Source organism: Schistocerca americana, chromosome 2, assembly GCF_021461395.2.
Source record: "Schistocerca americana isolate TAMUIC-IGC-003095 chromosome 2, iqSchAmer2.1, whole genome shotgun sequence".
NCBI classification, from domain to species: domain Eukaryota; kingdom Metazoa; phylum Arthropoda; class Insecta; order Orthoptera; family Acrididae; genus Schistocerca; species Schistocerca americana.
Window position 1 is genome coordinate 367135270 of NC_060120.1, and position 13899 is coordinate 367149168.

General features: G+C 46.5%; 1 protein-coding gene across 1 annotated transcript; it reads right to left on the reverse strand.

Moving 5' to 3' along the window:
- Nucleotides 1-518: 518 nt before the first annotated feature.
- Nucleotides 519-9357, reverse strand: LOC124596234 (cuticle protein 21-like). Its single transcript, XM_047135298.1, has 2 exons — nucleotides 9346-9357; nucleotides 519-1136 (listed from the first exon to the last, which is right to left on the reverse strand). Exons 1-2 carry the CDS (start codon nucleotides 9355-9357, stop codon nucleotides 621-623), a joined length of 528 nt encoding a protein of 175 aa, XP_046991254.1. The 3' UTR covers nucleotides 519-620.
- Nucleotides 9358-13899: the final 4542 nt, after the last annotated feature.

Consider the following 13899-nt stretch of genomic DNA (forward strand, 5'->3'; position numbering starts at 1 on the left):
CAGATACCTTCAAACACCTGCCACATTTTCAGTATCTCCTTGATGCGCTCCCATAGGCCAAAGAAATGAGTAACCAGTCACAAGAAAGCAGTAAAAGCCGAGCGGTCTATGCGCTGCAGTCATAGACTGTGCGGCTGGTCCCGGCGGAAGTTCGAGTCCTCCCTCGGGCATGGGTGTGTGTGTTTGCCCTTAGGATAATTTAGGTTAAGCAGTGTGTAAGCTTAGGGACTGATGACCTTAGCAGTTAAGACCCATAAGATTTCAGACACACACAAAGCAATAAAAGCGTTACTGATAACACTGTCATGGATTAGTAATGTCTTCTCTACTTGAGATTCTTAAGTTTCTAAGGACTGTTCATGTAACCTGGTATGAGACCTTTGACACCAAGTATTGTTTCTGTGTTTACACCAAGCATTTAAATATTTCATGCGTTTTTCCTGAAGCAGATAATGGATCAACGAAAGATTTATGTGGACTTGGTAGATAAACTATAAATCAAGGTTGCAAACCAAATTAAGGTGTACGTTCAACGTTTATTTTAGCACATTGAACTAGAAGATGAAATGAAAACATTTGTACAAGGTGTATGTTCTAGTCAATATACATGCTGGATGTGTTTAACCAAGGTAAGCTTTGCCGTAGGCCAGGGCGGGGGCAGCGTACGCAGCCCTAGCGATGGGGGCGGCAGCGATGGCGGGGGCAGCGGCGATGGCGGGGGCGGCGTGTACACCAGCCTCCTTGTGCACGACGGCGTTGAAGCCGTTGACGGGGTCGGCGGTGTAGTCGACGACGCGGATGGAGCCGTCAGGCTCGGCGACGCTGTAGCTGCCCTGGACGACGTCACCGCTGCGGCTCTCCTGCTGGGCCTTGGAGTCTCCGGTGATGGCGTCTGACACGCTGTAGCCGTAGCTGTACTGGGGGTTGGGGTCGTACTCGGCGGCCACGGCGGCGGGCGCCGCGACGGCTCTCACAGCGGGGGCGGCAACGGCCAGGGGAGCGGCACGAAGGGCGGGGGCGGCGTAGGCCACGGGGGCGGCGTAGGCGCCGGCGATGGCAGGGCCGGGGGCGACGACGGCGGGGGCGCCCAGGTAGCCGGCGCGGGCCACTGCCACGAGGGCGGCGAGGACGATCAACTGCAGGAGTAAAGGAAATACTGCACTTAAATACATACCCCACAGGTGAAATACACTGAAGTGACTTAACAGACTTTGAAAGCGGAATGGTAGTTGCAGTTAGAAGCATGAGACATTCCATTTCGTAAATCGTTAGGGCAGTCAATGTCCCGAGATCTACGGTGTCAAGAGTGTGCCGAGAATACATAATTTCAGGCATTACCTCTCACCACGGACAAAGCAGCGGCGTTTGCGTAATGTTCTCAGTGCTAACATACAAACAACATGGCGTGAAGTAACTGCAGAAATCCATGTGGGATGAAGGTCGAACGTATCCGTTAGGGCAGTGCGGCGAAATTCGGCATGAATGGGCTATGGCTACAGACGACCGATGCGTCCGTGTCTTTGCTAACCGCACAACGTAGCCTACATCGCCTCTCATGGCATCGTGACCATATCAGTTGGAGCCTGGGCGTCTGGAAAACCGTGGCCTGGTCAGATGAATGCCAATTTCAGTTGGCTCAAATGGCTCTGAGCACTATGGGACTTAACATCGGAGGTCATCAGTCCCCTAAAACTTATAACTACTTAAACCTAACTAGCCTAAGGACATCACACACATCCATGCCTGAGGCAGGATTCGAACCTGCGACCGTAGCGGTCGCGGGGTTCCAGACTGAAGCGCCTAGAACCGCTCGGTCACAACGGCCGGCAATTTCAGTTGGTAAGAGCTGATGGTAGGGTTCGAATGTGGCGTAGACTACACGAAACCATAAACTCAAGTTGTAAACAAGGCACCGTTCAGGCTGATTGTGGCTCCATAGTGTTGGGGCTGTGTTTACATGGAATGGGCTGGGACCTCTGGTCCAACTGAACTTATCATTGAATGCAAATGGTTATGTTCGGCTCATTGACTTCATGTTCCCAAACATTTCCAAACAACGACGGAATTTTTATGGGCGACAATGCGCCATGTCACTGGGCCACATTTGTTCGCGATTGGTTTGGAAAACATTCTGGACAATTCGAGTCAATGATTTGGCCATCCATATAGCCCAATATCAATCCCATCGAACATTTATGGGACGTAATCGAGAGCTCAGTTCGTGAACAAAATCCTGCACCGGAAACACTTTCGGAATTATGGACGGCTATAAGAGGCAGCATGGGTCAATATTTCTGCAGGAGACTTCCAACATGTTGTTGAGTCCATGCCATTTGGAGTTGCTGCAATAGTCCGGGGAAAGGAGGTCCGATACGATATTAAGAGGTATCCCATGAATTTTGTCATCTTCTTACGGCGGAAACATGCGCGTTTTGCGAAAGAGCAAATGGGTGCTTCCAACTGATTATTTTACTAACGTGCCAAAATGTCGAGCGTTAGGCAAAGTGTGACACCCATCGTAACAATGCAAGAGAAATCGTACTATTCTTGACCTTTGTAGACAAACGTCAGAGGAACACTGGGTTAATTAATATTATGTTCTGGACTATAATTGGAAGACAGTTTTCTGGTCCTCTCTAGCAAAACAATACTAGCTATTGAGGGTCTGTCTATTAGGCAACCAATTTTAATGTTTCTTCAGTTTTCCTTGTTAACATATTCTACAATAGTTGCTGCACTGTTAATCGCCAGGCACTTGATCAGTAGGAGTAAGAGCGACCTACTTCTGATAACGTACAAAGGGTAATCACAGAGGCCTGGTAACCCCCTTGAGAAAATAAAGTTACGTAATTACTTGTTTATAGAGGAAATACATTCGCAGTTGAGAATATTAACCTTTTCCGACTGTATATTGGAACGAAGCAGATTTATGCCGGACCGTGACTCGATCCCGGATTTCCTGCTTAACGCGTGCTGTCGCCTTAACAGCTTCGGCCATCCCAGCACGAATTACCGCTAGACCCAACCTTCCATATGTCGTCGTCCATGTGTCACAACGTACACTCCTACCTACGTGTATTCCATGCATGTCCGAAGGAACATCACATCGTATCTCTTAGTAAGACAGGCACTGTTATTTCGTATTTTTCGTTTGTTTGTTTGTTTGTAGATATATGCCTGCAGCCTTGGTACATATTGAAATCCGCATGCCAGAGTGCTTTACCAGAGCACCATAGAAGACAGAAGACAAAATGACACAGCCCACCTACACTTACGAGTGGTCTGCGTCATTGCCTTGAACCTTCTTGCGGCATTCTACGATACCCTGACGTGCGGATTTCGAAGTGTACCAAAGCTGCAGGCATACACGTGTAAATAAACAAACAAAAATAAGAACATGGATTTATTTTTTCGATACGACAGTTGAATCGTTTATGGCCACCTCTCATGGACTCCCTTCCCTTTTCCTGTTAGACCAAATAGACAACACTGTTGCATATAGAACGCTAGCTAAAATCCCAATATCGGGAAAAAAAAATTGTCACGGTGACTAGTCTGAATAACTGAGGAGCTACTTGATAGAGAAATAACGGTTCTCTTTTGGAAAGTCGACAGTAATGATCGAGAGAGCGGTGAGATGGTCACGTGTCCGTCCACTACTACTATCTAATGAGAGAAGGTAGCGGAGTGACACCGTAGATAAGACACAGAAATCACGCTCTAGCCTTTCAAATCCCCTTACAGCGATTCAGATTTTGCCTCCCCGTGATTCCACTAAAGCGACTGGAATAGTTTCCTTGAAAAGGACACCGTCGATTACTTCCCAATCGTTGTGCTATCTACGTCTGAGCTCCATACCTAATATCCTTGTCATCGACGAGGCAGCGGCTGAAGCAGTGGCCGGTTGGCAGGGCACTAGCACCAGCGAGTTTCGTGTTCTGTCACATGCAGAACAATGTCGCTTCATCCACATTACCATTACTGTCCTACATCTGCCAGTTCAGAACAGTTACATCTACTGTCATTCATCTGTACGCTTACTTTTACCTCCATAGAAATTCACTGTTTTCCTCTGTACTTATTTCCATGCCTACAACACCTACAGCCATCACAAAAGCTACGCTGGTGCGATGTATAAGACCCGCACTCGCATTTTGGAGGGGAGAAGTTGAAATCCTGATTTAAGCTGTCATAGTAACCCTAAAAACCAATATCAGTAATACACTTGTGTTCAAAATTTAGCACGAATGTAATTTTTCGATGATGTGTCGCTGCGAAATAACGTAACTCTATGGAACCTGGACCATACACAGAAAGAAGTGATGTATGACCACACTTAATGTGCCCAAGAACCGTGTCTAAGAGGTTCGTTTTGGTGGTCCAGGTGTTATGGAGTGGCGAGGTATGATACTGCGTGGGCGTATTGAGTGCCAAATCTTTGAAGACGGTACACTCACCGGACAAGCTTTTTGCGACACTGTACTTCTATCGCACGTGCGTCTTTTGTTTTTGGTAAAGTCTTATGGGACCAAACAGCTGAGGTCATCAGTTCCTAAGCTTACACACTATTTAATTTAACTTAAACTAACTTACGCTAAGGACGACACACACACTCATGCCGGAGTTAGGACTCGAACCTCCGACGGTGGAGCCGCGCGGACCGTGCAAGGCGCCCAAGACCGCGCGGCTACCCCGCGCGGCAGTGCGTCTTTCCAGAGGTGGATTCGCCCCTGGCTTAATTTTTATGGATTACAATGCACGACCGCATCGGACTGCACAGGTGGAGCAGCTCGTGGAACTGGAGGATATTCCGCGAATGGACTGGCCTGTCCGATCCCCGACTTACATCCCATGGATCACGTCTGGGACGTATAGGGGACATATTGCAGAACGTCCACATGCACCAACGAATATCCAGAAGTTGTCAACGGCGCTGCTGGAGAAATGGAACGCCCCACCAGGAGAACTCCAGACCAGCCTTGTTGCCAGCATGAGAGCACGTTGCAGTGCATGCAGTTGCGTCCGGGGTGATCACCCACCCTATTAAGAATCGTGTCCCACCTTTTGTAATGTCAAGGGTACCATCATGAAACGCACTCATTTCAATGTAATTATTATCTTTGAATATAATTGTCATTTCTTTCCCTCTCATTACATATTTATTTCCATCTTCTGTACTATACTACACCATAAAGTACCGTAGCATTTCATTCTATGTATCGAGCTATGTTTCTTTGCAGTGACGCATCACGCGGATGTTACTTTCGTCCTTAATTTCTGCACGCAAGTGAGTGTCCATATTACCAGTTACGATTTACGATCTAGAAACTGTGTCCCTGAATAAGGGTAGTGCTCGTAAACTACAGCACACACTAAGAACCACGTAACTGCAGATGCTAGGAGTCAGCCTACTGAATAGGGTGCGACCGGAGGACATTATCTCTTACTGGCTTCACATTCGAAGTTAATCCTATTTGTTGATATGCTCTCAGCCGGCCGCTGTGGCCGAGCGGTTCTAGGCGCTTCAGTCTGGAACCGCGCGACCGCTACGATCGCACGTTCGAATCCTGCCTCGCGCTTGGATGTGTGTGTGATGTCCTTAGGTTAGTTAGGTTTAAGTAGTTCTAAGTTCTAAGGGACTGATGACCTTATATGTTGAAACCCATAGTGCTCAGAGCCATTTGAACCATTTTGATATGCACTCACACCATTTAATCTTTACCACATTGGTCCTTACACTCGGGGATAAGTCACCTCATTCAGCAGTAATTTACAAAATAATAGCTGAGGTTCTAGTCCCCCCTCTCTTGACAGAATCAGTGTATAATACTTTACTGCCTAATTTTAGCTGTTTATGCTCGCTTACGTTTCTTTCTTAGTTGAATCACAGTTCACTTACATCTCCGCAAGCATTACTTTTGATATTAACATGGTTCAAATGGCTCTCAGCACTATGTGATTTAACTTCTGAGGTCATCAGTCGCCTAGAACTTAGAACTAATTAAACCTAACTAACCTAAGGACAGCACACACATCCATGCCCGAGGCAGGATTCGAACCTGCGACCGCAGCGGTCGCTCGGCTCCAGACTGAAGCGCCTAGAACCGCACGGCCACTACGACCGGCCTCTTGATTTTAAAACGTCAGTTGAAAGGATACTTCGCAAACCGGCGCCATACGCGTTTGCTAGCGCCCGCTTAGTTGGTACGTGGGCGTTCCCGAAAGGACCACACTCGACTGCCTGTACTGCTCAAGCAACACGAATGATTTTCGATAGGACGGAACAACGCATTGCTAAAAACAAAAATATGGAAATTTGTGGTAAGATCTTCTGGGATCAAACTGCTGAGGCCATTGGTCCCTATGCTTACACACTATTTAACCTAACTTAAACTATCATACAATAAGGACAACACACACACACCCATGCCCGAGGGAGGACTCGAACCTCCGACCTCTGACGGGGAGAGCCGCGTGAACCGTGACAAGACGTCTAAGACCGCGCCGCTACCCCGCGCGGCACAAAAAGATGAACAAATGACGCGAAACCTACACAAAAACTGTTTGTGAGGGAGGAAACTGCAACCACATACATTATAAGTGAATGAATAATTTATTTGACACGACAGTGACAAATTATGGTACGTATTTTACATTATTTCTTCAAGGAAAATTTTTTCTTTGCGATCGAAATCTAGAATTTTTAGGATGAACCCAACTGCCGTCTGATGATAGGTTCTCTTTCCGAAACTACACTGCTAGCCATAAAATTTGCGACACCAGGAAGACAGCAAGCTGCGAAGGCAAAATAGGCGTCCTGTCCACTTTGGTCCGAGTACCATGAGTGTCATGTGACTATGGAATTGATGGGTTCAGCAGTGCCGTGCTCAGCTTCGTACTGAATCTCAGTGGCCCCACGCGACTTGCGCCTGAGAGAACAGACACATTGTTCTCTAGGTCGCGCTTGATGTAGGCAACGAGTTAGGAGATAAATGTGCTTGTTTGCAGCAAGACAAGTATCATTACCGACAACGCGATGACGGCTGGAGGACAACATCCGTCAGCATAGCGACCATTGTTGCGCCTTCCATTGAGGTGGCACACACAGTGGTGCGCCCAACACCGGACACAGGAGTGCCATCACGTCGTGCCTTCAGACGAGTCCCAAAGGAGATATACCTGTGCAGAGGACCGAATGAAAACGAACTTAGCCAGATCGCATTATTCATCGTCATACTGCCCCAGCACGAGGCGTGACAGTACGGAGTGCCGCTGGGTGTGCAAGACGATCATTCTGGACCGAATAGCTAGTGATTTTTAACATTTCTAGTGTGTTACAGCCGGTGGCTGTGCCCTTCTTGGAGGTCTCCATGACATTACCTTTCAAAAAATAATCGAACTCCGCATGCTGTCCTTGCGGCCCTGATGTATCTCGATTCAGAGAGTGTTCGACGACTATTGCTGTGGTCTGCACGTTTTCCAGATCTCTCACCCACTGTGAACATCTGGTCACACGTTGCTGGGAGATTAGCACGCCACCATCCGCTAGCCTCTATATCTGATGAACTCTGGCGTGCAGTTGGAACAGCATGGAATGGTGAGCCCAATTCATTTCGATGCCCAGCCTGTTAAGAGTCGTTGCTGCAGACAGAGGTGACAACCTGTATATTGGATTTCCCGCCCAGTATGCCCCCAAATCACCTACAGATTTAATCATGTATTCTTCCTGCTGTATTGTATAAAGTAAAAGTTCGTTATTTGTTGTCCTTGGTATTGGAATTTTAATGCGGAGCAGTGTAGTTACTTAGAATTGACTTACTACTCCAGAAATACACTGTAAGGAAAAAACACGGACCACGAAACAACTATCAGAACGGGATGGATATAAGTAGATGTGAGTGCGTGTACAGACAAGCAAATGATTACAGTTTCGTAAACACTGGATGATTTATCCAAGTTAGAGTGCTCCACTAACTGAGCAGATAAACAACGCTTTGGTCCACATCTGGCGGCCCTTACGTTTGCGGTTATTCGGCTTGACATTGACTAATAGAGTTGTTGTAGGTCTCCTGGGGATATAGTGCCAAATTCTGTCCAACTGGCGCGTTAGATCTTCAAAATCCCGAGCCGGTTGCAAGGCCCTATCCATAACTCTCTCAGTTGGGAGAATATCCAGCGCACTTTGCTGACCAAGATAGGGTTTGGCAAGCACGTAGTCAAGCAGTGTGCGAGCTGGCATTATCTTGCTGAAAAATAAGCTCAATATGGTTTGCCTCGAAGGGCAATAAAACTGGGCGTGTAACATCGTCGACGTACCGCTGTGCTGCAAGGGTGCCGAGGATGACAACCAAACGGGTCCTGCTCTGAAAAGAAATCGTATCCCAGACCATCACTCGTGGCTGTTAGGGCGTATGGCGGGCGACAGTTGGATTCCTATCCAGTTCTGTCTGGGGCACCTCCAGGCATGTCACCACTGGCCATTGTGCCTCATTTCGAAGCTGGACTCACCACAAAAGACAGTTCTACTGAGATTCCAGGCCGAATATGTGACTGGAGAAAGCACAGCGGTAGTCGACGGTATTCTACACCCCGTTTTGTTGCCCTTCATGGCAAACCATCCTGGGCTTACATTTCAGCAAGATAGTGCCCTCCCGCACACGACGAGAGTTTCTGCTGCTTGTCTTCGCGCTTGCCAAACGCTACCTTGGCCTTCAAGGTCGCCGGATCTGTCCCCAATTCAGAACGTTTGGAACATTTTGGACAGGGCTCTCCAACCAGCTCGGGATTTTGACGATATAACGCGCCAAGTACACAGAATTTGGCAAGATATCCCGTAGGAGGACACCCAACAACTCTGTCAATCAATGCCAAGCGGAATAACTACTTGCGTAAAGGCCAGAAGTGGACCAACACGTTACTGACTTGCTCAATTTATGAAGCTCTTTCTCTTGAATAAGTCATCCGATTTTTCTGAAATTGTAATCATTTGTTTGTCTGTACATGTACATCATTCCTATCGATTTTCGTCCCTTCCCCCCCCCCCCCCCCCCTAATACCGTAATATGGCCCCTCGCAGCTTCATTCATTTTCAGAAACAGCCACGGTATTTCCAAGCCGCTATGGTAAATATAACTACACAAGAATTTTCAAGAAAAGTATAAACGCAAGACAAGCCAGTCTATCTACCAACGAGCATAGTATCGCTACATACGGTACTCGTAAACTCGGTCTTCTGCTCTAATGAGGAATAATGCTCTAAAAGATGCAAAGATTGTCTCTAGAGTTTACAAATAACCGTATGAAACTCTAGACGCTGCTACTGTGTGTGTGTTTGCCGTTCCTCACCTTGCAGGCCATGACGTCGGAGGAGGCGGCTCGTGGAGTGCTCTGGCAGCTGAGCGCGCCGGCGTGTCTTATATAGCGGCAGCCGGCGTCTAGTAGCCAGCTGGTCCGCCGTCTGCAGCCCTGCCACAGGACCGGACCGGGCTTAGCACAGTAGCGCCTAATTGGGCGTGGTGCCGCCTCAGATTTCGGGGCACAGCGGTATTTTTATCCGCCACCTACATATCGGGGTCAGTACGTGCACTGACGAGTTTCTGTCGAAAAAACAAAAGCTGCATCACAGTTCATTGTAATCCAAGACTAATGATTCCTACTCAAAGTTTGGCCGAATAAGAATTTTGGGAATGACTTTCGTGGATAAACGAAACGTCCTTAAAACACTTCCAACGAATTTCTTATAAAGGTAAAGAACGAGGAAGAAAGCAATTCCAAAGCAAACCTTTTATGAGACGCTATTGAAGCGATTTCGATAATAACGAGAAACTGTGTGCCAAGCTGTATATCGTACTTGTTCTGGCTATGGAATGGAAGCCAATGGCCGGCCGGGGTGGGCGAGTGGTTCTAGGCGCTACAGTGTGGAACCTCGCGATCGCTACTGTCGCAGGTTCGAATCCTGCCTCGGGCATGAATGTATGTAATGTCCTTAGGTTAGTTAGGTTTAAGTAGTTCTAAGTTCTAGGGGACTGATGACCTTAGAAGTTAAGTCCCATAGTGCTCAGAGTCATTTGAACCATTTGGAAGCCAATGTAGTCCTAAATTTATCGCGTAAATTTCGCCACTTCTCTCGTAATACAATTCCTGAAAAACAAAACTATGTGCGATAGTCAATAATTAGTTCCTGGAAAAATCACACTGGATAGCGATAATTAAATCATAAACTGAAAAGAATTGTGTATGCTTTACTGAATTCGTATGTTTCCAGATAGTTGGCTGGCCAGCCGTTTACAAGCCCAGAGTTTTCTGTTCGTGTTGGGGTTGCAACTGTTGCGAAAATCGTAAGACAGGCAGTTGACTGAGATTGTTTGGGAAGATTTCCAAATAAAAATAGTAGACATCTGTGATTTCAGACAAATAGAGGATAGCCACTACAAAATTTGGAATTCTCCTAAAAGCTTTGGAAGTTTAGACGGAAGATGCATTCTGTTTGCACTGACCATTCTGTTCAAAAGCTACAGTCTAGTGTCCTGTTGTGTTAGAAGGACTCCTCGATGCTAGTTGAGGAGCGGAAATGTTAAACGTTCTACTTGCCAAATCTCATATTTGTGAGACGAATCACAAAACAATGTATCTTTTTTTGTATTTATCTTACTTGCATCCAAATACTTGAGAAGGTATACCGATAGCACAGAATTATCTGTGCAACAAAATGAGAGAAATTAGAAAATAAATAATCTATTAAGAACATTCTAAGTACCAGAAAGCTACCAGAAGCACTAAAAACGCGTTTTGTGAGGAAAATGGTAATTACAATACATGACATTGCCACGGCACACTTCAGAGTTCGAAAATGTTACTGTTGGTGGTTACGGAAAACAAAACGATGGTCGAACATTAATTACTTCAGCTTTTTTCTGTATTTTTCAGACGGAAGACCAAAAATTCATATTTCCAGGGCTTCGTAAAACTGTTATGTAATTAAATCCTTTGTTTTTCTAGGCTATGAAACTTATCCATCTTCAAACAGTTCGTTAGAACTTAACGGAGGGCATGAGTTACATTCTCATTAATAATACAGGGTTATTACAAATGACTGAAGCGATTTCACAGCTCTACAATAACTTTATTATTTGAGATATTTTCACAATGCTTTGCACACACGTACAAAAACTCAAAAAGTTTTTTTTAGGCATTCACAAATGTTCGATATGTGCCCCTTTAGTGATTCGGCAGACATCAAGCCGATAATCAAGTTCCTCCCACACTCGGCGCAGCATGTTCCCATCAATGAGTTCGAAAGAATCGTTGACGCGATCTCGCAGTTCTGGCACGTTTCTTGGTAGAGGAGGTTTAAACACTGAATCTTTCACATAACCCCACAGAAAGAAATTGCATGGGGTTAAGTCGGGAGAGCGTGGAGGCCATGACATGAATTGCTGATCATGATTTCCAGCACGATCGATCCATCGGTTTTCCAATCTCCTGTTTAAGAAATGCCGAACATCATGATGGAAGTGCGGTGGAGCACCATCCGGTTGAAAGATGAAGTCGGCGATGTCGGTCTCCAGTTGTGGCATGAGCCAATTTTCCAGCATGTCCAGATACACGTGTCCTGTAACGTTTTTTTCGCAGAAGAAAAAGGGGCCGTAAACTTTAAACCGTGAGATTGCACAAAACACGTTAACTTTTGGTGAATTGCGAATTTGCTGCACGAATGCGTGAGGATTCTCTACCGCCCAGATTCGCACATTGTGTCTGTTGACTTCACCATTAAGAAAAAATGTTGCTTCATCACTGAAAACAAGTTTCGCACTGAACGCATCCTCTTCCATGAGCTGTTGCAACCGCGCCGAAAATTCAAAGCGTTTGACTTTGTCATCGGGTGTCAGGGCTTGTAGCAATTGTAAACGGTAAGGCTTCTGCTTTAGCCTTTTCCGTAAGATTTTCCAAACGGTCGGCTGTGGTACGTTTAGCTCCCTGCTTGCTTTATTCGTCGACTTCCGCGGGCTACGCGTGAAACTTGTCCGCACGCGTTCAACCGTTTCTTCGCTCACTGCAGGCCGATCCGTTGATTTCCTCTTACAGAAGCATCCAGAAGCTTTAAACTGCGCATACCATCGCCGAATGGAGTTAGCAGTTGGTGGATCTTTGTTGAACTTCGTCCTGAAGTGTCGTGGCACTGTTATGACTGACTGATGTGAGTGCATCTCAAGCACGACATACGCTTTTTCGGCTCCTGTCGCCATTTTGTCTCACTGCGCTCTCGAGCGCTCTGGCGGCAGAAACCTGAAGTGCGGCTTCAGCTGAAGAAAACTTTATGAGTTTTTCTGCGTATCTGTAGTGTGTCGTGACCATATGTCAATGAATGGAGCTGCAGTGAATTTATGAAATCGCTTCAATCATTTGTAATAGCCCTGTACTTAGGTTATTACGAGCATGAGGAACTCAACAAGGGATTATAGTGGTGCTCCAATAGAAACTCTTTTGTGGGAATGCTGTTCACACGTTTCCCCCTCAGATCTTGGCGCTTATCGCAGTTCTAGCCCAGACTTACCGTTCTTGTTGTTGTTGTTGTTGTTGTGGTCTTCAGTCCGAAGTCTGGTTTGATGCAGTTCTTCACACTATTCTATCCTGTGCAAGCCCCTTCATCTCTGCTTAACTGTTACAATCTAAATCCATTTGAACCTGGTTACTGTATTCCATCTCTTGGTCTCCCTCTGCTTTTTTTAGAAGCTTCACATCCCTCCATTACCAAATTCACGATTCCTTGTTGCCTCAGAATGTATAATGTTCGCTTATGTCTAGAAAAAACAGAACACCTTGAACAAGCAAAGGTAGGAAATTCATATTCACGGGACACGCACATGAATATGTTTTGCAGCAATTTTCAAGCATGTCGGCCCGCGGGTTCAAAGTCAACATCGATATTGCGGTACACCACCTACTGGTAAAATGTGGCTGTTCCAGGAGCTTCAGTCTGGAACCGCGTGACCGCTACGGTCGCAGGTTCGAATCCTGCCTCGGGCATGGATGTGCTTGATGTCTTTAGGTTAGTTAGGTTTAAGTAGTTCTAAGTTCTAGGGGACTGATGACCTCAGAAGTTGAGTCCCATAGTGCTCAGAGCCATTTGAACCTTTTTGTTTTTTTGTGCCTGCTTCTCTCGTTGTCACTGTAAACCGAAGGTAATGGATCGGTGTGACTTGAGCAGACGTGCAAGATGCCTCGCACACGTATGCGTGAACCGTACCGTCAAATCAATGAGTCGGAAATAGGGTGCATTATTGGCATGAGAGAATGCGATACCTCCATCCGAAAAATTGCTGCTCATGTGGGACGAAGTGTTTCGGCAATGTAACGGTTGTGTGCAGAAAGGTTAACGGAAGGCCGTAGTACACGACGACGAGACGGGTCAGGTCGCACCACCGAGATCAGCCCCCAATAAGATCGACATCTCATCTGAATGGTATTACAGGACAGATGGTTCAAATGGCTCTGAGCACTTTGGGACTTGACATCTGAGGTCATCAGTCCCCTTGAACTTAGAACTACTTAAACCTAATTAACCTAAGGACATAACACACATCCAAGCCTGAGGCAGGATTCGAACCTGCGACCGTAGCGGTCGCGAGGTTCCAGACTGAAGCGCCTAGAACCGCTCGGCCACACCGGTTGGCTACAGGACAGATCTGCGTCCTCTTCGGCTCTGGCGCAACAGTGAAACAGTGTAGCAGACTGTACATTAGCAGGAGTGACAGTCCATCGCTGTTTTATTATGGCATGGGTTACGTGCGCGTCGTCCACACTTCCCCACCCACCGTTGAACAATGTGTAGGAACATGACAGATGGCAATAGTGTATGGAATGACGTAAATGGGGCAGGAATGGTATCATCCAATGTTT